This window comes from Camelus ferus, chromosome 21, assembly GCF_009834535.1.
Source record: "Camelus ferus isolate YT-003-E chromosome 21, BCGSAC_Cfer_1.0, whole genome shotgun sequence".
Lineage (NCBI taxonomy): Eukaryota > Metazoa > Chordata > Mammalia > Artiodactyla > Camelidae > Camelus > Camelus ferus.
Window position 1 is genome coordinate 17772927 of NC_045716.1, and position 24969 is coordinate 17797895.

Below are 24969 nucleotides of genomic sequence, written 5' to 3' on the forward strand. Positions count from 1 at the left end.
AGAAGGACATTGGCTTCACACGCAAGCTAAGTAAGTAATTGAGAAAGTTGAAGTGTTGAGGTTCTTCGCTTCCTGTGTAAGTTTATCCTAGGGTCCAAAAGCGGGTGACATTTCCGTCCCTGGGTGGGCTTGAACCACCAACCTTTCGGTTAACAGCCGAACGCGCTAACCGATTGCGCCACAGAGACAGACAATGACAGCAGTTGCTGCCAAGTTAGTTCACTGAAGAATAAACTTCTAGTGTTCTCTGTGTCTCCAAAAGAACCACGTGGAAACAGTGGAGCCATCACCTTCCAGCGCACCAGGGCACCGCCGGTAGCCCCGAAAGAAGCAGATCTTTTTCCCGCGCCTGCACCTGCTTAGATCCGAGAACAGACTCAGTTTCTACCTGGAAGATGTTAAGAAAATTAAAGCCATTGACGATGAATGAATGGAGGATCTTTGGGGAACCCAAAATGAATGCTGTCTGTGGGTTCAGGAGTTCACTTGCTTTTGCTCCGGAAAGTATATTAAATTTATTTGCTGATTTGGGCAATTTATACATTAATTATGTATACATGCGCGAGTGTTAACTTAACAGTAAGCTTATTACTGTGAAATTTTAAAATACCGCATCATATATCCAATAATGTCTGGCAAAATGTCATATCTAAGTAAGAGAGCCTAATGTAACAAAATTAATCTTCAACTCCGGTTGTTTTGAAAGGTTCTACTAGTATATTAAGCACCCAGACAGAACACAGAGTTTATAAATGTCTGTAATTCAAGGACTTTCACACTGACGTAATCCAGATCTAAATATATAAGCGTAGAGACCCCTTATCCAACATTATCAACTGGTCAGTGCTGAGCCTAGTAAGGTTCTCTCTACTCTCCAGCTTGAAGAAAAGCTCCTTTCTTTGTTCTTGGGCCATTCAACAGCCGCAGGCTTCCTGAGTAACACCTCCGCCCCAGGCGTACCCAACCCATCTACCACATTGGTTCTTTGCTGCACTCGGGCACATACAAGCAGACATTTTCTGTTGTCCAAGTCCCAAGGCGCCCCCGGAAACTCCATGTAGAACCTCCTTCTTCCTTCTACACCACCATCCTCTAATTAGTGGGTTCCAGTCTAGGTGCAGATTAGAGATTTCAGTGATTTCCAATGAAATGAGAATACACACAAATATATATATATGCATTGTTATAAATGTGTGTGTATATATTATGTGTGTGTGTGTCTCAGGTAAGTACCACATGGCCTCTAAGCTGGGATTGTTTTTTTCCAGTCTAAAATGTTGTTTTTAAATGTCCTTTCTTTTATAAAATTATGATAAGGATAGATGATAGTTGATGTAGCTGTAGTTGTTTTGTTAATTTCCTGACTTGGCAAAATAAAAAGTTGGCAACCCTACATTGGTCACCAACATTTGGGGGAAATTTTTACTAGTCTGTGAAGTCCAAGTTTGGGAACCACTACTTTCATCTTCACCTCCTTTATTGAATTGGCCACAAAAATTAACTTTCAAGTTTATTCTAAATATACATACATTTCTTATGCTTCACTTTGCATGTACACATGACAGCAATCCGAAAGAAGAGAGGGGGAAAAAAGAATAAAAGAAAAGCTGAGGCAAAAAGAAAGTACAGAATAGGGTGTTGAAATAAATCCAAATATATCAGTAATCACAATAAATATAACTGGAGAAAAATTGCCAGTTAAAGACAAAAGTGGATTTTTAAAATACATTTTATTTTGTTTAGAAGAAAGACATTAAAACACAAACAGAAAGACTGAATGTAAAAGAATTGGAAAAGATATGTCAGGAATATTCTAATGAAAAGAAAGTTGGTATATAGCTATATAATATCATACAAAATAAAGTTTAAGAAATAATGCATCACTAGGGATGAAAATGGTTACCACATAATAATAAAAGATTAAACTCATGCTGAACATATAATAGCTCTAAACACATATGTATTTATTAAAAAGCATTAAAGTATAAAAACAAGAATTATTAGACCAAAAGGAAAATTGACAAATCCATCACCACAGTGGGAGAGAATTCAACATACTTCTCTCAGCATTTGATAAGTCAAGCAGAGAAAAAAAATAAGCATAGAAACACAGTTAACAAGCTTAATTTAATAGATATATATAGAACTGTGCAACCAATAATTCTCACTTAAACATTCTTCTCAATGCACGTGGAACGTATATGAAAATTGACTTTATATGAAGCCACAAAAGAAGTCTTAGCTTATTCATGGAATCTATTGTATATGTCTCTTTGAACTGAATGAAATTTAACTCAGAAAGCAATTTTAAAAAATAACTTTTAAAAACTTCATGTATTTGAAAATTTTAAAAACACATTCTTGAAAACTGAGGCTGGCCCCTACTGAATAGCAATATACCCGGGAGGAAGAAAGAAGGAGCGTCTAGTGAATCACGGATGAGGGAGATGACAAGGAAAGGTGGGAATCTGAGTACAGCAGGGTTTAGGGCAGAGCCTGGATCCTCGGACGTTCTTCTAGTGGGCAGTAGGAAATTATAGGGGTGGGAGAAGATACACTAAGTGGCAAATCAGGTGGAAACTGCTTGCAGGATTAATTATCCAACGCATTTAACGAAGAACCAGGGTCAAAATAACCTCACGCACTAGTACTCTTAGTTACCATCCACGAAATTCGCAAGCGAGCGACATACTCTTAGAATCTAAATTTAAGGTTAATTTTTGTTTCAGCGCCAGCTACCAAAAAACCGCCATGTGTTGTCTCCCCGTCGGGGAAGCGAACCCCGGTCTCCCGCGTGACAAGCGGAGATACTTACCACTATACTAACGAGGGAAGCTAGAACACGAGTTTTAAAACAGCTGTATAGGAAGTTATTTCAGTTGCTGATTGTTAAGTTGCACTTTTACTCGACCTAGCAACTGAAACATAATGGGACCCCTACAAGTAATTTTAAATTTGTAGCAGCCGTATTAAAAAAGAAGAAGAAACAGGTGATAATTTTAATAATATATCTGACTAAACCCAATATTGCAAAATATTATTTCAATATGTAAGCAATATAAAAATATTAATTAAGGTTTTTTCTTTTTCTTTTCTTTCCTTTTTTTTTTTTTTTTTTTTTTTTGGTACTTAGTATTCAGACTGGTATTTCACACTTACAGACAGCACACTTCAACCTGGACATTAAACTTTTTTCGGAAAAACTTGATTAGTATTTAGATTTCATGATATTTACAATTGAAAAAGTGGATTCATATACCCAAGTTGTTCCTAACGTACTTAAACGTTCTCCAATACATGGGTTGAGTATCTGTTTAAATTTTTCCATTGATTTATTTCAATAAAGTAATTAATTTCAATTAATGAATTAACTAATGAATGCATTAATTTCAGTTAAATAGACTTAAAAATGCAGTTCCTCAGACGCATTCCTCAATTTCAAGTGCCCAATAGCTCGTAGCTACCGTATGAACCTCGCAGATATAAAACCATGGCCCCCCTTCCGAGGCTGAGTTTCAGACAAGACACAGCAGAATCCGGATCCCAAAGACTTCTCAAGAGTTGGAAAGTTTAAAAGGAAAGCAGAGGCAGAGAAGAGAGGAAAGAAAACCTTAGGAATCTAACCCCTCCACAATGTAGACGAGAAGAGAATGAGACCCTGAGAGCATACAGGAGGAAAGAAGAGAAAGTGAGGAATGGCTGCAGTTCCTGGTTTCGCTCAAGCTTTAAAAAATCATCGCTGGAACAATTTCTAGCCTTTTTCAGAGACCTGCGGGGCGGGGCGCAGGAAAACGAGCTTGCGTTGGCCGGGAATCGAACCCGGGTCAACTGCTTGGAAGGCAGCTATGCTCACCACTATACCACCAACGCCTCCGTGTGGGATAAGTTGCGGAACGTTACATAAGAGGTACACAGAGCCTTCTCTTGGTGAGGGCGAACTCAGTCTTTATTCCTTTCAATCAGCTCTTCCAATCAATGACACGGGGCTTGGAACGCAGAGACAACCCTACACGGAGAAACGGAGGATGAGAACAGCGCAGAACCCGGCGGGAAAGCCAAAGCCTCCCTCTGCCCGGACATCTTCCCCCGCCTCCTTCTACCTTCCACGCTCCCAGCTCTGCCGCTTGGCGGGCCCTACACAGCACTGGATCCATCGGATGTTGGATTCGGTTTAACGGCAATTTGGGGCAGAGAGCCGAAGGACCTGCGGCGAGGTGTCCACCCTGGCGTGGCTCCGCCCCGCTAGAGAACGAGCGGGAGGAGAGCTTGAAATTGCACAGCAGATAATGGATTTTTACAGTTTAGGAGGGTGAAGAAGTAGGAAACAGGAGTCGGAGACAGTTTCATTTTCCCTGTTTCATGAAGAAGTCCAGGGAGAGGTCTAGTTTTACTTAAAATAATAAACAGTATTGATAAATATTGACGTCGATATAGCAGTATACGATAATATTAAAGGAAAATGAGAAAGCCCAGCTACAGTATGTCAAGATGACTGAGGCGCCTAAAGCGCTGCGTTCGGGTTGCAGCCTCCCCAGGAGGGGTCGGTCCGAATTCCACTCCTGACAAGATGGTCTTTCACTTCTTTCTCTTTCCAGAAATGAATATATTGATTGAAAGCTTTTTATGCCGCATATTTACATGTGAACATTGTGCTTCGCTTTGAATACGAAACTGAATCCATTTAGATCTATCCCTAACTACGAAAATTTTTTTCTTTCCTTTACAATACAGTTGTTTAGTGCCTATTTGTCCATTCCCTTATTCGACAATGTGTTGAGCACAAGTAGGTAGATACAAAAGACTCTTCTGACTCATCTGACAGAAAAAGGAAAATTCTTCAGCCCAGATTCCTTAATTTGCAATAATTGGCCCGAGTCTTCTCATGCTTAGGCAGTAGCGTCAAACTTTTGGTGAGCCTCAGATTCCCCTTCGTCTTGCCGGACCCACTCCCACCACCAGTTCTAATTCAACAGATCTGCTGTGTCACCAAAAACCGGGAAAAGAAATTAACACACCAAAACGGGAGGAAAGTAATAGACAGGAAAGATAAACTCATGAAGTTGGTTGTTTCAAGAACCTTTTCTTAAAGATTGCCAATAAGATCGCAAATAAAGATCTCACTTTCTAATTTGGTAGTAGCTAGATATAACAAAAATTTTGCTGTCCTTTTGGGAAGAGGGAGAGACTATTAATCCAAAGAGGGTGAACGTGTGAGGTCCATAAGCATGAGGATGGAAGGATCTTTAGGTTAGTTAGGGAAAGTTTACCAAACTACATTCTTTGTTATTTACTAGACTATGACCTTGGAAACTGCATTTGACTTTCCTGAGCCTTAGTTTGCTTATAGTAAAATGGATATAGAATTGCTGCGAAGATTAAGTCAGATGATCTATGAGCTTATTGGAAATACGTATCTCAGGCCACACCTCAGACCTACTTGAATCCACATTTTATAAGATTCCCAGATGATTCATACCCATATTAAAGTTTGAGAAGCACTGGTCTGTCTAATTTAGATGCTTTTACACAGGTTGATCTTTAATTTGGAATATCCTTTCCCTTGCTTCCTCTTACTCTGTATCATTTGAGCACTTACAACACTCAAGACACTATGCTTAGAACAGAGAATAAAAAGTTAAATACTGTGTCTGTAAAAAACAAATTTATGATTATCAGGGGAAAGGGGCAGGGGAAGGAGGGGTAAAGTGAAAGTCTGAGATTTGCAGATACTAACTACTATACATAAAATAGATAAACAACAAGGTCCTATTGTATAGCACAGGGAACTACATTCAAAAACTTGTAATAGCCTATAATGAAAAAAGAATATGAAAAGGAATATATATATATAACTGAATCACCAGAAATTAACACAACATTGTAAACTGACTATACTTCAATAAATTTTTAAAAAATAAATACTTAAGTAGTTAACAATTCAGCCTCCCAAAATAAATAATAAATAAATACTGTGTCTAAACTAAAGACAATGATAGTGTATCCATAAAAGAAACATGTGAAAAAATAACAAAGCTGAACCGTAACCATGTGATCAAGGTGAACACACCAGTGATTAGTCACATTGATATCATATACCTCCTGATATAATGCGATAAGATGGGCACTTCACCCTGTGGTATTCTTCCCCCAAACCTCACTGTAATCATGAAAAAAAGTTAGACAAACCCAGACTGAAGGACAATCTACCAAATACCCGATCAGTACTCTTCAAAATGTCAAGGTCTTGAAAAACATGGGAAGGTTAAGAAGCTGTCCTAGATTGTAAAGAAGACATGATAACTAATTGCAACATGTTATCCTGGATTGGCTTCTGAAATAGTAAAAGAACATTAGTGGAAAAATATGAAATCTGAATAGAGTCTACAGTTTAATTAATTGTATTGTACCAATATCAATTTCTTAGGTTTAATAAATGTAACGTGGTTATGTAAGACCTTAACATTAGGAGAAGCTGGGTGAAGGATATACAGTAACTTTCTGTAATATCTTTGCAACTCTTCTGTCAATTGAAAATTATTGCAAAATTAAAAGGCCTTAAAAAGAAACTTGCAAGTGGTTGCATGTTAGGAGTAGGAATTGAGAGTGGGGCAAGAAACTGCTGTTTATTCATAGAAGGGTTGTAGCAAAATTTGATTTTTTTAATAATGGGCATGTATTTTGATTCCATTTGTTCTGATATTTTGGGGAACAAATATTTAATTTGTTCTACTATTTTTTATTGTAATCACATATAGTTGTAATTACAATAATCAAACTAAGACTATATACAACATAATGATATTTAGATGCCTATTATACAGGAAACAGTCCCCAAAGAATTTAAACCATTAACAACAATTATTTAAAAGTAGATGAAGTGGTTAGTTCACTTAAATTCTTCTGTAGAAAAATACATATCACCCAAATGAGAGGATCTGAAGTGTTTTCACAACTAAGCACAATGAAATTCTCCTCCTTATACCCTGTGTATGTTTTAAAGAGAGATAGAGACTGTTGAAATGCTAGGAAACTATCTAAACCCTGTAAGTACCATCATTCCTCTTGAGAAGTTACAAAAAGGTTGGGGTGGTCAATGTTAGAAGTTGGAAGGAAATTCTGAAAAGGGAAAGTGTAACACAGAATGTGTATGTGACATCATCACTTTTTTGCAGGTTCCTTCCATTTGAAGTCAGGTTGCATAGGACTTAGGCCAGATGCAGAAAAAAGCAGTTTAAAATGTGAAATGACAACCAAGGGACAAGTGGGTTGATACTGAAACCTCCTCTCCACCTTTAGCTAAATATTATGTAGCATTGCTCTAGCCAAATCCACTTTCATTTCTGAGAAAAAAAAAATCTCCCTTTGCAAGTAGGAGAGATACAGTGTGGATTGGGTTGATTGGGAACTAACTTACACAAATTTTTCCTTGCTCTTATAGATCATTTAACTGGCAGTGAAATTGCCCCTGAGGACATTTCCCAGGTTCAATCTCTTGCTATAAAAAACACATATTCACTTAATGAATAATGTAAATATACAATAAAATATACTTTTTTCCCTCAGGGCTCAGCATCCAACTGTGTTTTAAAAGAATAGTATGTCCAATATCATAACATCTAGGGGTCTAGTAATAAGTGGAGTTATAGCCTGTTTGTGAGGTGACAGTGCACAGGCTTTAGAGTCAGACAGGACAGGGTTCTTATTTCCAACTCTCCCCACTGCCCCTCTTCCCTGATTTAATAGCTATGGGCCTTGAGTAATTGTTTAACTTCTTTTAACTTCAGAATCCTCATCTCCAAAAAGAGATAATATCCTATGATGTTGCTGCAAGTTTTAAATTAGATTGTATACATCAAGTATCTGGTACATAGTTGACAATCAATTAATAATAATTAGTGGTAGCTAATATTGTTGGTCACACACTATATGCCCAACATTCTTCTTCACTTCTTACATATTTAATTAATTGTACCCTCATAACAATTTTTGAGATACTATTTCATCATCATCCCCATTATATAGAAGGTGAAACTGATTCTTGGAGAGTAATTTACACAGTAGATAAGGTAACAGAGCTGAAAACCTAAGCAGTCTGGTTCCAATAGAGCCATTTTGTTACACAGTTACCATCGCCATCATCATCATCATCATCCTGGAGCCTGTCAGCAGAAACCAGATGGAACAATGCTATTTCTCTCACATAGATAAGATCAATAATAACTTTATACCACTGACTTACCCTCTTAGTCTAACATATACTCTTCCCGAGTCCAGGACTTAGGGTCTGTTCTCTAAGAACAATGAATAAGGTCACATTATTAGAGAGAGATAATTAGCATATAAACTCTTTGTCAGTGTATTAGGACACACAGACTGACAAATTAAACTAGGCTCCCAATACAGAATTTTTATTTTAAGGTCTTGCTAGGACTGAAGTTTCTCTCCATTCTCTGCTTTTCCAACTCTACCTCTTTCCCTCTTTCAACACAGTAAGTCACACTTCTCTCATACCTGACCTCATACTTCAATACTGTCTCAGTGTGCCTGCCTCAAACTCTTCCTCTTATCCTGTTTTCGCCTATAGAAACCTTGCACACAGCCTTGTGAATTTTCTTCCTATCTTTTTCAGCACCCACCCCAACATTTTCTGCTTCTGAAAGCCTTGCCCTTCATCTATTTAATTGGATAAAATGAAAACGAAGTAGTTTTAAAAGTTTATTTAGCTCTATTATTTCATATAACAAAATCCATACATACAAGTAACAAAATACATAAAATATAGGTAAAAGCAATGTTGAAGGGCCACACAAATGTTCAAAGTGATTACTTCTGCTTGTTTGAAGTGGGAGAAGATTTTTTAAAAAGTCAAATGACAAACACCACCTTTATAAAAACATACTGACAAAAAGCTCCCTGTTTAGGGGTAAGATTCCCCTCCACTCCCACCCCTGAAGGTATAGGCAGGATCATAGTAGACAGTCTAGAAAGTCCACAAGCCCAACTCTTACAGTCACAGCTGACATGTCATTTAATCAACCTCCTCAATAACAGGGCCAGTACTGGGGGCTCCCTGTCGGGCTTGAGCTCCACAACTGCTACTCCCAGGGACACCAGGACCCCCATAGAGCCTGGAGAAGATGGGGCGACATATCTGCTCCAGCTCCCTCTTCTGATGCTCATACTCCTCTTTCTCTGCCAACTGGTTGTGCTCCAACCAAGCAAGCACTTCCTGACACTTGTCTTGTACTTTGTGCCTGTCATCTTCAGGAATCTTGTCTCTAAGGCTTTCCTCTTGCAAGGAGCCATTCACATGGAAAACATAGGCTTCCAGGGAGTTTTTGGCAGCCACCTTGTCCCTCTGGGTCTCATCCTCAGCCTTGTACTGCTCAGCCTCATGAACCATCCTCTCCACCTCCTCCTTGCTCAGTCGACCCTTGTCATTGGTGATGGTGATCTTGTTAGCTTTGCCTGTGCTCCTGTCAGTGGCTGTCACACTCAGGATGCCATTGGCATCAATGTCAAAGGTCACCTCGATCTGGGGGACTCCACGTGGAGCAGGAGGGATGCCACTGAGCTCAAAGCGCCCCAGCAGGTTGTTGTCCCTGGTCATGGCCCTCTCACCCTCGTACACCTGGATCAGGACCCCAGACTGGTTGTCTGAATAGGTGGTGAAAGTCTGGGTCTGCTTGGTAGGTATGGTGGCATTCCTCTGGATCAGTGTAGTCATCACCCCACCAGCTGTCTCCAGCCCCAGGGACAGGGGAGCCACATCCAACAGCAGGAGATCCTGCACCTTCTCACACTTGTCCCCCATCAACACTGCTGCCTGCACAGCAGCTCCATAGGCCACAGCCTCATCTGGGTTGATGCTCTTGTTCAGCTCCCTGCCATTGAAGAAGTCCTGCAGGAGCTTCTGTACCTTGGGGATGCGGGTAGAGCCACCCACTAGGACAATGTCATGGATCTGGGCCTTGTCCAGCTTGGCATCCCTCAAGGCCTTCTCCACCGGCTCCAGGGTGCTACGGAACAGGTCTGAGCACAGTTCTTCAAAGCGAGCTCGAGTGATGGAAGTGTAGAAATCTACACCCTCAAATAGGGAATCGATCTCCAGAGTGGCCTGGGTACTGGAGGACAGGGTGCGTTTGGCACGCTCACAGGCCGTGCGGAGCCTGCGCAGGGCCCGCTTATTCCCGCTCAAGTCCTTCCCGTGCTTCCGCCCGAACTCCCCCATGAAGTGGTTCACCAGCCGGTTGTCGAAATCTTCTCCACCCAAGTGAGTGTCTCCAGCCGTGGCCTTCACCTCAAAAACACCAGCGTCGATAGTAAGGACTGACACGTCGAAGGTGCCCCCACCCAGGTCGAAAATGAGCACGTTGCGCTCTCCGGCGCTCCGCCGGTCCAGGCCATAGGCGATGGCGGCTGCCGTGGGCTCGTTGATGATCCTCAGCACGTTGAGTCCCGCGATGGCACCCGCGTCCTTGGTGGCCTGACGCTGGGAGTCGTTGAAGTAAGCAGGCACGGTGATTACAGCATGCTTCACCGGCTGGCCCAGGTACGCCTCCGCCGTCTCCTTCATCTTGCTCAGCACCATGGAGGAGATCTCCTCGGGGTAGAACGTCTTGTCCTCCCCGCGGTAGGATACGCGCACCTTGGGCTTGCCGACCTCGCTCACCACCTGGAAGGGCCAGTTCTTCATGTCCGACTGTACAGTGGGGTCTGTGAACTTGCGCCCAATCAGCCTCTTGGCGTCGAACACGGTGTTGTGCGGGTTCAGGGCCGCCTGGCTCTGGGCTGCATCGCCCACCAGCCGCTCGGTGTCGGTGAAGGCCACGTAGCTGGGGGTGGTGCGGTTGCCCTGGTCATTGGCTAGGATCTCTACCCGGCCGTGCTGAAACACGCCAACGCAAGAATACGTGGTGCCCAGGTCAATGCCTATGGCCACTTCCTTTGCGGCAGACATGGCTGTGGCTTTTCCCGCTCCAGCGGACGAGTGCAATACGGCGTCGGATGCAGGAGCCTCAGGGACTTGGTGCAGCTCAGCCGTGGAGGTGCACTCAGCGGTGCCTCTTCTGCTTGCCCAGCTCAGATCTGCTTCGCTCCGCTTCCACGAGCTTTTTATCCAGTTTCCGGAGACCCGCCTCTTCCCGCCCCCGCAGCCGCGAACCTTCCAGCGCCCTCTCGGCGAGCCCAGAGCCTGCCGGCCTGGCTGCGCCGGCTGACTCAGCCCAGGAGGCTCCGCGCTGACTCAGGGAGAAGGTTCCGGTAGATTCGGCGGTACAGGGCAGGGCGGCCCCACCATCTGCACCGTCTGATTCAGAGCTGCAGAGAAATTTCCAGCTTCTCCCGGGTTGTTCTAAGGGCGATCGGTTGTGGCAGAAGCCAGGTAAGGCAGTAACTTCCCAAGAAAACAGTTCGTCCCCTCGTTAGTTGAAGAATGCTGGTTTGAGTCCAGCGGCTGGAGAAAAGCCGAAAGCATGTCACCATGCGAATTAGAGGCTTGGCCCTCAAAGCCAACGGTTTAGATAATTTTTTTTTCCTTCTTAAGTCTTACTTTTGGTGCGGAGGGGTCTTGAAACATAGAGGCAATATCTTCGAAATTGTGACTCTGAGGCCGATCCAATTCCTATTATGGAATGGAGCTAGAGCCAGAGATGACTTTAAGAGATGGCGCTGCAGGCTTTTTCTGTAGGCGGAGCATTGGTGGTTCAGTGGTAGAATTCTCGCCTGCCACGCGGGAGGCCCGGGTTCGATTCCCGGCCAATGCAAGGGTGTGTTTTCTTTCAGGCCGTTATCTTAACTTAAAGATTTTTTGTAGTCTCGAATTTGTGACACTGGAATAAACGAAACCAGTTAGTTGAAGACTGGGTTCTTTGGTTTTCCCTCCTTTACCAAGTCGCATTCCTCAGAGGAGTCGGAACCTGGAGCTGAGGCTTGGAGACGCAGGCGTGACCTCGCCACCCAGCCCTGGGGAGGACCAAGCACAAGAGGGAGAATGCAGATGAACTGTGGTGACAATGTCCCTCCTGTTATCGAGTCTTCTCTCTGGACCCGTGTTTCTAAGCAGCATCGTCCCCAGGGGCCAGTTGGAAAGGCAGTGTGCGTTTTTCTCTTAGGTCTGGATGGGTTCCCAGCCAGAGCCCAGGACTCCTGTGGGAAGTAAATTCCTTACAGACTGCAGTGCATCCCATGCCCTGAGGCCAGAGGGCAAGATGAGTTCAGTGATCGGTAAAGCCACATTGGTTCCCATCAGTTTTATGGCCTTGCTAATTGCCTTATCTCACTTTCTTTCATCCAGAACATCCCATTTGAGTTTTCTGGTGTTTCTATTTGCCATGGACTTCTAAAAAGCCAAAAGGAGAAGACTTTTCAGAGATGTGAGGGTGGAACTGGAAGAAACAGAAGCAGAAGTCTTCTGTAACCTCCCCATAGGGGGATGGAACCCTGGTCTCCCACATGACAGGCAGGGCTACTCACCACTATACTAAGAAGACAGCAGATAGCACCCTAGGGAAACATGACACATTCTAATGTTAAACTCTGGTAGCTTCAACTTTCATGTAATATATCATTATTTACCTGATTCAAAGGAACCTACTAATTTTTAAAAAGAGAAACTAAAAACCTTTGCTCTATAAGTGGCTCTTGTCTCCTCAGATGGCTTAGATCCCTTTGGAAAGCTGCAGAGTCTTTGAAGAGGGAGGAGGGAGTTAGGATGCAGATTCAGTCCCATTTCTGGACTGGGTTTCTGGGCCAACCTTTTCCCAGTGTATTGATAAGAAAGAAGAAAGAGCTGGCAAAGTTTGCCGCTAGTGAGCTCAGCTATGATGGGAAGGTGATCAGTCCAGGAAAAAAGTGTATGTTTGAAGAAGTGTGCAGTAAATAACTTCTGCAGTGTAAAATCAAACCATCCTCGAAAAGAAAGAAACTATTTCATAACTCCAGGAGGGGAGAGAAGCTGTCAGCTTTAAATTCATTCACTCTCAGAGTCTAGGCTGGCCAGGCCTGCGTGTCAGGGTTGAGACATTTTAGGCAAGGGCCTAGAAGAGAGGGGGCCTCACTAAAGAAAGGAAGAGGTGGCCTGTCCTGGGGTCTGTGCCCTGGACTGTTCAGGGACTCCAACCTTGTCCAAGCTCCAGCCTTCTCACCCAGCCCTCAGCAGCCTCAAAACCTCACCTGCACATCTACCCCTCAGAGTTCCAGGTACAGCAATGAAGCAATCACCTCTGTACTTAGACACAGCATCACAAAGCATGCTTCCATTATCATTCACTTCTTTATTTTTTAATTCAGAGAAGTTCAAGTAGAAAGTTTATTATGCAATGCAAACTTTGTACATACACCTAAACATATCCACTAATGTTTAGTAATTTAGTCTGAGTGTCTTTAAAAGTGATACCAACTACCTGTACATCCTTGAACAAGTCATTTCAACCATCTGGGCCTCAGCTTTCTCAATTTTAAAATGAGGAGATTGGACTTATCATTTCTAAGACTTTCTAGCTTTAAAAGTCTCTGATTTTATCCAGGAGCAAAAGAGGATTCCTATCTCCCCTAAACTATGTACCTGCTCTATACCTGAATAAATCCTGCTTATGTTAATAAGAAAAAGAGGAGTGAGCTGCTATGTCTATCATATAATGTATGGGGTAGCATGGGTGAGTACAGGGAGACCAGTCAGGAGGCTGTTGCATACATTATATGATAGTTTATTCATTTTTATCCCTCACAATGGTAGAGTAAGGAATGTTAGTATGATAGACATTTATGATGCTCACCAATGTATATGATTCTCCTCCTGCTAGCAATTCATGCCTCTTGAGATCAGGTCATATGACTTGTTTTGATCAGCGAAATTTAAGTATGCATAATGTATTACTTCTGGAGAGAGGCCATTTAATTACTGTCATAATTGCTACTGTTCCCTTTGCCTTCCTTGGCAATATGTGGTAGCTGGTGTTGAAATGGAGGTAGAAACCTGAGCCATCCCATGAGAAACAGCTTCCTTGGGGGAGTCTTCCAGATATACAGGAGAACTTGAGTGAGAAATAAACCTTGGATGTTTTATGCCACCAACGTTGCATTTTTATAGAATCTGAGTTTAACATGCTGGCTAAAGCTGGCCAAGTGAGCTTATCTCCATTCTTTTTCTGATGCAACTAGCCACAGAAAATGTAATTCACTCAGTTCTACCTTCTAGTTCATCCCCACTCCAAATTAGATCTTCTTAACTTTCTTTAAGGTTACTATGGTAAAAGCAATCTTTTTAAGGGGAAAGTGCCAGCTAGATAGTGCGCTCTGAAGACATCAGATTCTGTAGACATTTTTTAAAAACCTTTTATATTCCAAAGACATTATGTTTCCATGTATGTTGTTACACTTGAATGACACAAGATATCCCTGGGGAAGGAGATAAAGATATTACCATTTCACAGAAAGAAGAGTCTAACTCATAGGGTAGCTAAATGAATTCTTCAAGACCAACCAGCTAGCAAATGGTAGAAATGAAACACAAATTTAGGTGGTTTGGCTCTATTTTCAGTGTATTTTCACAATGCTACTCTATAGGCTTACAAAATTAATTCAATTAAAGGGAAGTTAGGTCCAACTGATATACTACTTTCAAAGATGTGATGGGTGAGAGTAAATAATATTAAAGCGTTTAGGCAAATATGTTCAAAGCTGAAATGCATGTGCTAGTGGTGTATTTTAGGTCGTAACTAACAGGGTGTTCAATAGTATTAAACTGGACTTCTGCTTCTGGAAAGATGGGGTAGATGTAACTTAAAAAAGTCTCTGACTTCAAATGCTAAAGAATTTACTCATTCCAGAAATATGTATTGAGTGCTTTATTATATGCCAGATACTGACCTTGACTTTAAGTATATGGTAGTAAACAAAACAAAGACCCTGCTCTCATGGAGCTCATATTCTGATGGCAGAGTGGGTAGTCAGTTAGTGGTAAGTACAATTGGGAAAAAGTACAGCAATAAAATAAATAAGCAGTTAAACAAATGAACATATGGTACTTCAGTTGGTGATAAGTATCATGGGGAAAAATAAAGCAGGAAAGGGATTAGGAGATAATGGAGGATTGGGGTTGTATTGATTGATCAATGAGACCTCACTGATCAGGTGGTATTCGAGTGAAGACCATGATGAAGCATGCTGTAGACGTCTGTAACAGTATTTCAGAAACAGTAAATAACATACCTGGAATAGAAGTATAAAGTGTTCAAGAAAGCAAAGGAGAGCAATAGATGAGGTCAGAGGCACTGAGGAACAAGAGCATATAGTGCCTTGTAGAACACTGCAAAGGTTTTAGCTCTTACTCTAAGTACAAGGAAGAAGCTATTGCATAGCTTTGAGCAGAGAAGTGACAGATACAACACACATTTTTAAAAGATAGTTTTGGCTGTTGTGGTGAGAATAGACTGTGGGGTAGCATGGGTGAGTACAGGGAGACCAGTCAGGAGGCTGTTGCAGTAACCCAAGTGAGGAGTGATAGTGGCTTGGACCAAGGTGCTATAGTAGTGTACTGAGAAGTGATCAGATTGTTTGATTTATTTTGAAAGTAGAAGCAAGATTTACTGTGGTTTCATGTATTTGAAGAGCCTCTGTCAAGAATCTGTGAAAACACATTTGCTGTGAGTCCTTGTAGAGCTGAGTGGGCTGTGGCTGTGCCTTGGCCTTCAGGAAATCAGTGACGGAAGGGCCTGTTAGGATTTAGCTCTGGAGATCATAGGCCCTTTCTTTCCCTGGGGCTAAAGGGTAGTTGGAGGCTCCTTAGCCCAGGTTGCCATCAAGGTTGGGCTAGGGTAAGAGGAAAGCACCTGAAGAGGTGCCACTGCAACTGCTGTTACACCGAGAGATGAGGGGTCATTTGTCCTGAGGGCCCTGGCTTCATCTGACTTTGCAGCTTCTCCAGTCTCCTGTTAGCTCTGAAGGTCTCTCTGCACAGAAAAATACAGCCCCGTATCCACTGCAAAAAGGAGCCCTATCACCAGGCCGAAGGTAATTTGATACCAAGGTGAAAAGATGAGTAGAATTGCTGGACCTAATAGGAGAGGCAGAGGGAGGGGAAAAATGACAGTTGTTAAGACAGAAATTTGGAATAAACAGTCAGGTCCCCAGTGAGGAGCCTTTGTGAAGTCATCCAAGCCAAAGGCTAAGGCCAAGGCCAAGGGCAGACAGGTAGCCCAGGAAGTCTTCAGAGGATCTCTTCATCTCTCTTACTTCCCAAGCAAAGCACTAGATTAGTGGGAAGCATAAAGCACTAGATCAGCATTTCCCAAAAGATGACCTCAGGCACATCTGTTTGCAGGACATTTATAGAAGTTATAGAGAAAAAAGGTTTTGTGGTTACCCAGCTTTAGCAAATGCCCTATGAAACTTAGTTGAAAAGTTTTCCTTAAGACAGGATTTCTTGAAGCCTTTAATGTGCCTTATGAATATAAAAGGAGAGGAACAGAATACATAGCATATTCTGCATTAATTTGACCACAGAACCCTTCATTCTAAAAGGCTCCTCAAGGAGTTTTGTGATTGGGGAACAGCCTTTGGGAAACATTGAACTAGCGAATCCGCAGACCACATCAACAAATCTTCACTCACCACCTCCTCTGAGCCCAAGACCAGATGGTGTTAATTGACCAACACTAGTCTGGCATAATAGTTTGTGATGCCATCTGAAAGGGCATGATATGGATTCCACAATGCACAGCTTCTCAAAAAACAGGCAAAAGCCTAGTTCTTTGTATGTGGAGAAAGAGTCTCATGCCAACATGGCAGTCTTCAGCTAAGACTTAAGCCTAGGCTGAGAGGTTCAGTAGGGAAATACAAGCAAGCATTAGACTCCTAGAGGGACATAAGACAAAGTGGAATGGTTTCAATGAGGTGGAAAGGAGGGTGGCAGTGTCTGGCAGAGGGATATGGCAAGATGAAAAGGTAGCTTCTATCCTCCAAGAGGTAAAACTCCAAGTGAATGACATTCTTTTCTATAATCCCTAAGAAATGAGCTGGAACAGAGCTGCACATTCAAACAGCAATCAGGTCAAGCTAGGACTTTCAGGGTTCCTGCTGATCTCAAAGAGGCCTACTCAGGAGAAGAGAAGGTTCTGAAGCCCAATAAAGACCAGTAATCCCCTCGCTACCCATGTTTCCAAGGTTAAAGCTCCTTGAACAGCCTTGGTTCCCACCTTGGACAGTGATGGTCACAGGCTGTGACGAGTGCTGCATCTGCCCGATAAATCCTGTGCAGTAGTACTCGCCATTGTGACTGAAGTTTGCTTGTGGGATAGAGAAGTTGGAATACACAAAGGAAAACTTGATGGATTTTCTATTGTGGAAGAATGTGACCTTATACAGAGGCTTGTTTTTCCAGCTGTGGCACCTCAGCACGATGGGTTCCCCTTCCTGGAACACCAGGCTAGGGGTCTGGAGCAGCAGCCAGTCTGAAAGACACAAAGGGACCACAGGACCCAGGAGGTCTTGACTCAGCTCCGAGGCCCAGACCATCCTCATAGTGGGACATTACATGTGGAGAGAAGAGCTAAAGTCTGAAATCAGACAGCCCTGGTCTCTAATTCTGGCTCCATTACTTATGAGCTCTGTAATCTTGGGCAAGTAATTTCACTCTTCCAGGTCTCAGTTTCCTCGTTTGTGAAAATGGTCACAATCATACCATTACCTATCTACAATAGTTCCTGGCACACAGCAGGCCTTCAGGATACCCTTGTCCTCTTGTTCCTGTCCTGGGAGAAGCCAGCTGCAGCTTCATGCTACCCAGTGGGCCTTTGCAGGAAGGATACCAGAGAACCTGGAGTACAGTGCCTTCTCTGAGGGAGGGAGGGTGGATCCGGTCTGACACAGGAGACAACATGTGCAGGGGACACAGCAGAGACATATGTCTTTGGGGAAAGTCATGGACATCCAACAAATATTAATTACCTTATTTGGTGCATGTTAGTAAATGTGGAATTTCACTTTAGCAGGGTCTTTGTCTAGAGGCAGCAGTTACATGGGTGGGCCATTAGCCTGCTGTGTACTTTTTTCTCCCCCAATTTTCATCCTTTTACTGAAGAAGAACATTTAAAAATTTTTTTGTTGTATAGGATTTACAGGCTAAGGTGGGTACTTAACTTACACTCCTGACCTCAGCTCACACACCCCTCTTCCTAAAGCTATAGGACAGTGCAGAGTTGGAATTGGAAGGAAAGGGTAGAAAACAACAAATACATTGGAAGGGAGCCAGAGGATGAGGAAAAATGACAACAGCCACACGTGTTAGTCAAACACACGTAGTCCCTGCAGCAGATCAGAATGATGCCAACCAAGTCTCTACACTGGCTGGTCAGTCTGCCACAGATGCAGGAGAAAATGTTCAATACTGAGGGAATGAGTGACAACAAAGAGAAAACTCTGCACCACAGCTGCAGAGGGACAATCCAGAAGGAAGGTGGGGAGACTGGATCTTGCTCCTTGTGTCACACAAGCTAGAAGACCCCACCCCTCCCAGACACCTTGCGTCCCACCCATTCCCTGACCACCATCCTGTGTATTCCTCCCCTTGGAGAATCAGGCCCTGGGTAGACAGTCCACTCCGGGATCAGGTGAGCAGTCCTGCTTCTCTAGACTGCCTCTCTTATAAATGTTGGATTGGGGTAGGTGGGAATGCTGAGAATTGTAAAGATCTTTTTAAATGAAGTAGAACCCAGAGAAAATGTCAGAGCTGCTTCCATGTAGCACCAGCAACCAATCCCTGCACTTCTCTTCCCTGTCTGGGTAATCCCCTCTACAGAAGGTGAGCATCATTAGAACAGCACTTTCTTCCCAGCAAAGGCTTCTACTGGTACCAGGTTGTAACCTGGACAGTGTAGAGTGTCTGCCTCAGGCTGATTTGTGCAAGAGGGCCACCTTACATCTCCTTGAGGGCAATTTCTTGGCACAGATGTCGAGGGCAGGGCCCAGCTTCATGTTCATGGCACTCATGAGACATTCTTTAAGTAATAAAAGGGGCTTCCATCAATCTTCTGGGAACAAAACTCTTCCTCCACTCCTGGAAGCCTTGTCAAGAGGCGATACATTCACACAATCTTCTGCACTCCAGTAGCTAAGATTACTGGGCAGGAAGACAGGATTGATGCCATGAATCCTGGTGTAGGCAGAGCCATATGGAGGTTCCCTGGTCACGTTCCCCATGCCCAGCTTTCACTGACAAAGGCCCAGGGAGGTTGGGGAGAGCGGTTCGTCATAATTGGAATTCTCTGAACTACAGGTAGAAGCTCTTTATGGCATTGGCACTTGCCCTGGAACTTAGCATTCATGATGTCAGAGGAGTAGCAGTGGGAACCGCACTGGTGAATGTGAGCATACGGGGCTTCTTGAAACACTTTCATTTTTTTTCCTCTTTGCCAGAACTGGCAGCTACAGCTTACACTGTACCTCTTAGTGCAATTCATGCATCAGAAAAATTTGGAGCCACAAAAAATTTGGAGTCCCACAGTGCTGGGACTTCGGAAAATTTGTCTTCTTGACCACTCAGCAGATGGACTGTCCCCTCCCCAGTGGCCACCTGACTGATTTTCATTCAGCCCTGTAGGGAGGCCAGTCTGTAGTGGCTTCTTAGACTCTTACAGTAACAGAGAACAACCCACTGGAAAAGGTTCTGCTCCATCCTGGATACCAAAGCCCTGAATCATGTGGGTGAGCATCTGGGGCTTCACAATGTCTTGTGGAGGTTTGAGTCACCCATTTGTCTGGACACCATGGCTAGTGTAGGAGGTGGTGCTGATGGACAATGGGAATGTTTGTTGAATTAGCGTTCCCACTGGTCACTGGCTCAGCTTCTCCTAACTGCTCTTCTTCTCCATGGCCTTGGGGCTCTCTGCGACTGGAGAAGCCTTGGTGAGAGCATTGAGCCCAATGTAGAGACATAGTCTCCCTCCTTGTGTTTGATGGCCAGTGTCTGGGTTTGCCTGGCAGGTGCACAGACTGCATGTAGAAGACAACAGAGACCTGGGTTATGGTGACTGAGGTGCCGTGAGAGTTGTGGCTGCTGCTGCTGCACCAGCTAGAGGTGCAGAGCTGTGTGGAGGAGAACCGGAACTGACAGGGCTGGAGCTGTTGCTGGTGGTCAGCAAGGTGGTCTGCTGCTGGATCATCACCTGCTTCTCCAAGAGCTGGATCTGTTGCTGTGTCTAAATCAGTGAATGGGGCTGGGGCTGTGGGTGGGAGACTGAGCTAATAAGGGTCTGGCTGAGAGCATGTGTAGCTGTGCGTGTCAGGTTCATGGCCATGTCCTGTCGAACACTCCCATCTGCTTCTGTCTTCTTGGCCACTGCACTTTCTGCCTGTCTAGCTGTCCTGAATCACAGTCGTTGTTTGGGATACAGGCACAGGCTCCACCACTCCTGTGCTTTTCATGAGACGGCTCCCACCACCACCTATTCCTGAGGAGGGCAACTGACCCAAAGGCCCAGGTGTGTGGCCACTTACTCCTGGACCAATGTGCCTTAGGATGCTGTTTCCATTGCCCATACCGGCTGGTCTAAGACTAAAGAACTAGGCGGAGGCCCTTGAGCAAGTCTGAGCCACAACGAAAGCCTGTCTAGAGGACCTAGGTTAGAGACAGGAGGCTAAACATGGGAATAAGGTATGAGTGGTGGTGGTCAGCTGCTGTGTAGTGCTGGTGTTTAGGGGAGCTGGCCTGCTGAACAGCAGTTGTGGCTCTGCAGCTGGGTCCTGGTGAGCTGCTGCTGGACATAAACTGGTAGAAATACTGAGCCCAAGGAGCTGTCACAGCACTGCCTGCAGGGCCTGCTCTGCTTGCTGTTCTCACAGTGGCATTGAACTCTCTGGGGCTGAGCGCTGTCACCTGAGTGGGGACTCCCATCAGTGCAGCTGGAGTACTGTTGGCTCTCGTCTCCATGGTAGTGGCCCAGGGTCCCAAAGGCTGGTGCTCGGGCTCAAGGCTGCACATCTAGCTCTCCACCCAGGTCTTCCACGATGGTGTCCACCTCATGTGCAGGGTTCCTTGTCACCAGACCTGGTGGCTGGATGGGGACTCTCAGTCTCAGGGGAGGGATCCCTTCGCCTCCACCCCTTCCTAGAAGGGCAGGGGCACTGAGATTGAGGCTCTGCCAGGCCTCTGGGGCTTCCCTCCAGGACTGTCTTATCCTGCTAAGCCCAGAGGGTAAAGATGGCAGGACTGGGGCTGAGGCCCACCTGGTGTATTACATACTTTTGAGGACAAGTTGGGAATCAGGTAACGGAAGGGGACTAAGTGAAGAGTAACAGTGACAGTATTCATCATAGTCACATTTCAGCTTTTCTTTATGGAGAACCTATTTCTTGCCGGGAGCTTTGGAGAATCACTCATCTATTCAGCAAACATTTATTAAGCCCTGCCCTGTGTCAGGACCTTGAAATACAGAGACGGTTAAAACACAATGTTCACCTCAAGTTGCACAGAGGGAAGAGGAGCAGGGAAATGCTGATTCTCACCAGAACCTAATGGGGGAGGCAGTAGTACCTCCACTGAGCAGATGTGGAAAATGAGGCTCCAAGGTAAATGAAACCACCATGTTTACATGGCTAGTAATTTCCAGGACCAGGACTCAGTTGTGGTCTGTCTGTGTATTTGCCTCTGCTGTGAAAATGGAAGGATTTCTATGAATTAGGGATTTCTTTCTGCTTCTTTCACACCCGCCTGCCTACTTGTGGCCTTGTCATCTTCTTGCTCAGTCAGAACTGAGGCAAAAGAGCCATTCAGAGAAATTTCTTAGGAACTTCCACCCCACCACACATACTAAGCAAAGGGGGTGGCAAAAAGGGAAATGAGTGGACAAAAATGACTCCAAACAACTCACAGCCATGCTTCCCAGTACATAAGCCACCCTCTTTCCTAAAAACCTCTGCCATGTAAGCAAATTTCATCTCTCCTTGACCCCCCAGGCCTTGCTCCACTGACCGGAAATCACATCCAGATGCACAGGGTCACTGAGGCTGGTCTGGCCCGTCTGGCACTTGTAGTCCCCGCTGTCATTGCTGCTGGCTTTAAAGCTGTAGCTGGGCTGTACCTGGGTTGGGATGGAGCTTCCATTATGGAACCACTGGGCGAAGTCATCCCCAGGGTTGTTGGTCCCTTGGCACATCAACATCACATCATCCTCCTGGAGAACGTTGACCCATTTGGACTGAAGGTTCACCACAGCCTTCGGGAGACCTGCTGAGGGGAAGAGAGAGGATGCAGCCTGAGGGAAGGGGACCCCAAATCTCAGACAATGGGAAACTGTGGCTGTGCTGGAGACATCAAGATAGGAACCCAATCCAGAACTGTTCTGCAGCTGAGGGCAATTCCTCCTACTCAGGCAGCCCACACAGGGCCTCCTAGGAACCCAGGTCCTCTTAGGGAGCTTGGCCGTTCCTTAGGGGAGAAGGTAAGAGATAAGAGAAGTGAAGACAGAGCAAAGCAAACACTCTAGAACTACAAGTACACCTCAGCAAGGGACATTGAACAATTTCCTTCTCTCTCTCTCCTGTATACATGTGCGCGTGCACGCGCGCACACACGCGTGCACACACACACACACACACACACTACAAATACATACCTTTTGGGATTCAGTTTCCACCCCTGTAAACTGAGGCATTTGGGCACTAGTGGACAAACTCCACAGCTGGATGAAGACAAATGGGAGCATCTGATGGAGATGCCAGGCTGGGAGTCAGACATCCGGTTTCTGTTCTGACCTGGTGTCTTTATTTGTCTCTTAAAATAGAACTATCCTCACACCCAAGCACAGAGGACTATTAGAAGGATGAAGAAAGGAGAAAGGCTGGAGGGCAAGTCTAGGAAACCCTGGGTTCGGTGCCCCAGGGAGAGCCCGACCTTCCTGTGAGTCCTAGGATGTGGAAAGGTTAGTGGTGTAGAGAAAGTGTCTAGCAGGGTTCACCCCACCAAGTTGCAACCAGTGGTATCTCCTATTTCTGTCCAGGGGAACAGGCCCTGAAGCCTTCAGACATACAAAAAGTAAAATATTTATCAACACATGAGGATAATCTAAGCAAATCATGTGATTTTGCATACAGCTGAAACTAAAGTGCTTGGTCTCATGATTTAGTTGGGAAAGAGGAAGGCGATTGAAATAGAGGACAGTAATTTTCTGTGAGAAAGTCTGTGAGGTCTCACGGTAACAGAACATGAAGGACTGACGCCCCTGTGCATGTGGCTGCCCATTCTCAGCTTTGCTGATAGAAAGGGAAGGAAAAGAGTTGTGGGGGATGGAGTAGGGCGTCTTGTGGGAGCAATTACCCTTTCCTGGCTCTGTCTCAGTCCTGAATTGCTGGTGCATTCAGAGCATCTCCAGGCAGAGTGCTGGGAGCAGAGAGAGAGGATATCTGGGGAGGGAGAGGATTTGTGTGGGTGGAGCACTTACCAGGTGTCCCAGCAGCAGGAGCTGGGAAGCAAAAGGAAAGCAGCCATTAGCTCAGAGTTTGGATTTGATGATTCATCATTATAAATAATCACCTTCTTGTAAATCTCCTTAACTCTCTTGCCCTTCTCCTTCTGCATTACATTCACCTGTGTTGTCCAGGCCTTTACTTGTTCAGCTGTGTGTTAATGAAACTACCACACGGTGGCCAGATTGGTATCTGTGTAAACTTACTGTCTCCGTATTTAAAAGGACACTAAACTCCCATTCTAACACTTTTCCCTAGCTAATTTGCTCTGCTGCTTTTGGTAGTGACACTCATCTTTTCCTCACTTCTGTCTGTACAGTGCAAGCAGACATGCATGGTTTCCCTGGTCCCACAATTGATGATTCCAGAATTGCCCAGTTTATGTATTCTCTGAGCCCCATTCCCTGGATAACCCAGACATTCTTGTGCTTCTTCCCAGGGAATTACCTTGCACATAAAGAGAACAGGCTTCTGCTGCCTGAAGTGGTTTCAGGGGCACAGAGAATGGCTGCTGCCCCCACCACCACAATGTGTTTTACTGCTTCCCCTACCTCCTTTTGTAAGAGACAGCATTAGCCCTTCTGCCTAAGATTTGGTCCCACTAAAACACAAATTTCTACAGAAGGGAAACACCCTTTCCTCTACTAGACTTTCCTCAGAGCTGGCTCTGCTGTGGGCGGTGTCCAAGCACCAGGGACCTGGGTGCTCAGTGAGATTCGGCAGAAGACTAGGGAAAAAAACAGAAACAAACAAACAAACACCAAACTCTGCCAATTTCATAATTTGCCAAGGCCAGCAAGGTTGTGAGAATTTGGTTTTCATCAGCCAGCCTTCACCCTCCTGACTTTCCTCACATGCTTCCCGTGCCACCCCTCACCCTGGCCCAAGCTCAGCCCCAACCAAGGTGGCAGCACCTGAGTTAGAAAAGCGCACCTGCCTCTGTTCCTGCTCCAGTGTCCCTCCTGGGGGCCCTGACTCACCCAGGAATAGCAGGGCTGTCCACAGTAGCATGTGGCCCAAAGGATGGCAGGGCATGCAGTCAGCCTGGTCACTCTCGGCAGCAGGGAGGGCTGTGAATGAGGGGATCCCCATCACCTCCCGGAGCAAAGGAGTTGGCTCTGACAGCACCAGCACTGCGAGCACAGACTTCTCTCAGGGCTTGATGGATTCCACCCAAGAGGACAGACAAATTCTGGAGTAAAAGAGGAAGTGAAAAGAAGTGTTGTATTATCATAGGCTCCTCCCCTTCCACCTCCTTTCATCTCAGTGGTTCCCTCCCAGCAGTTTCAGGACTTCCAAGAATAAATCTTGCTCAGCCCATCTCCAAATTCACAGAAAATATAGAAACTGGGAAACAACTTTCTCCTCTTCTCCTAGGGCCACAGCTGGGCTCAGCCTCTGGGAGAGAGAGAGGAATGGTCACCCAAACTCAGCTCAGAGCCTCCTTTCTGTCTCTTTTTAGAAAAAGTGATGGAGGATAGTGTGCCAGCAGACTTCTCATATTTCTAG

General features: G+C 44.7%; 2 protein-coding genes and 3 non-coding genes across 7 annotated transcripts; 1 reads left to right on the forward strand and 4 right to left on the reverse strand.

Annotated features, from left to right (window-relative positions):
• Positions 1-114: 114 nt before the first annotated feature.
• Positions 115-188, reverse strand: TRNAN-GUU. The gene has a single exon. It is a non-coding gene; the product is annotated as a tRNA-Asn (tRNA).
• Positions 189-3031: 2843 nt separating this feature from the next.
• LOC102517806 (low affinity immunoglobulin gamma Fc region receptor II-like) lies at positions 3032-24652 on the reverse strand. 3 transcript variants are annotated; one of them, XM_032463864.1, is made up of 5 exons: positions 24441-24652; positions 23436-23456; positions 21968-22225; positions 17196-17450; positions 3032-4006 (listed from the first exon to the last, which is right to left on the reverse strand). In XM_032463864.1, the coding sequence occupies exons 1-5, from the start codon at positions 24550-24552 to the stop codon at positions 3960-3962; spliced, it is 693 nt and encodes a 230-aa protein (XP_032319755.1). In that variant the 5' UTR covers positions 24553-24652; the 3' UTR covers positions 3032-3959. The 3 variants fall into 3 exon arrangements, with proteins under 3 accessions (XP_032319755.1, XP_032319756.1, XP_032319754.1); XM_032463865.1 differs by lacking the exon at positions 3032-4006 and adding an exon at positions 12309-12340; XM_032463863.1 differs by lacking the exon at positions 3032-4006 and adding an exon at positions 14832-16054.
• TRNAG-UCC lies at positions 3799-3870 on the reverse strand. The gene has a single exon. It is a non-coding gene; the product is annotated as a tRNA-Gly (tRNA).
• On the reverse strand, positions 8703-11096 carry HSPA6 (heat shock protein family A (Hsp70) member 6). The gene has a single exon (XM_006173149.3). It carries the CDS (start codon positions 10958-10960, stop codon positions 9029-9031), a length of 1932 nt encoding a protein of 643 aa, XP_006173211.1. The 5' UTR covers positions 10961-11096; the 3' UTR covers positions 8703-9028.
• On the forward strand, positions 11695-11765 carry TRNAG-GCC. The gene has a single exon. It is a non-coding gene; the product is annotated as a tRNA-Gly (tRNA).
• Positions 24653-24969: the final 317 nt, after the last annotated feature.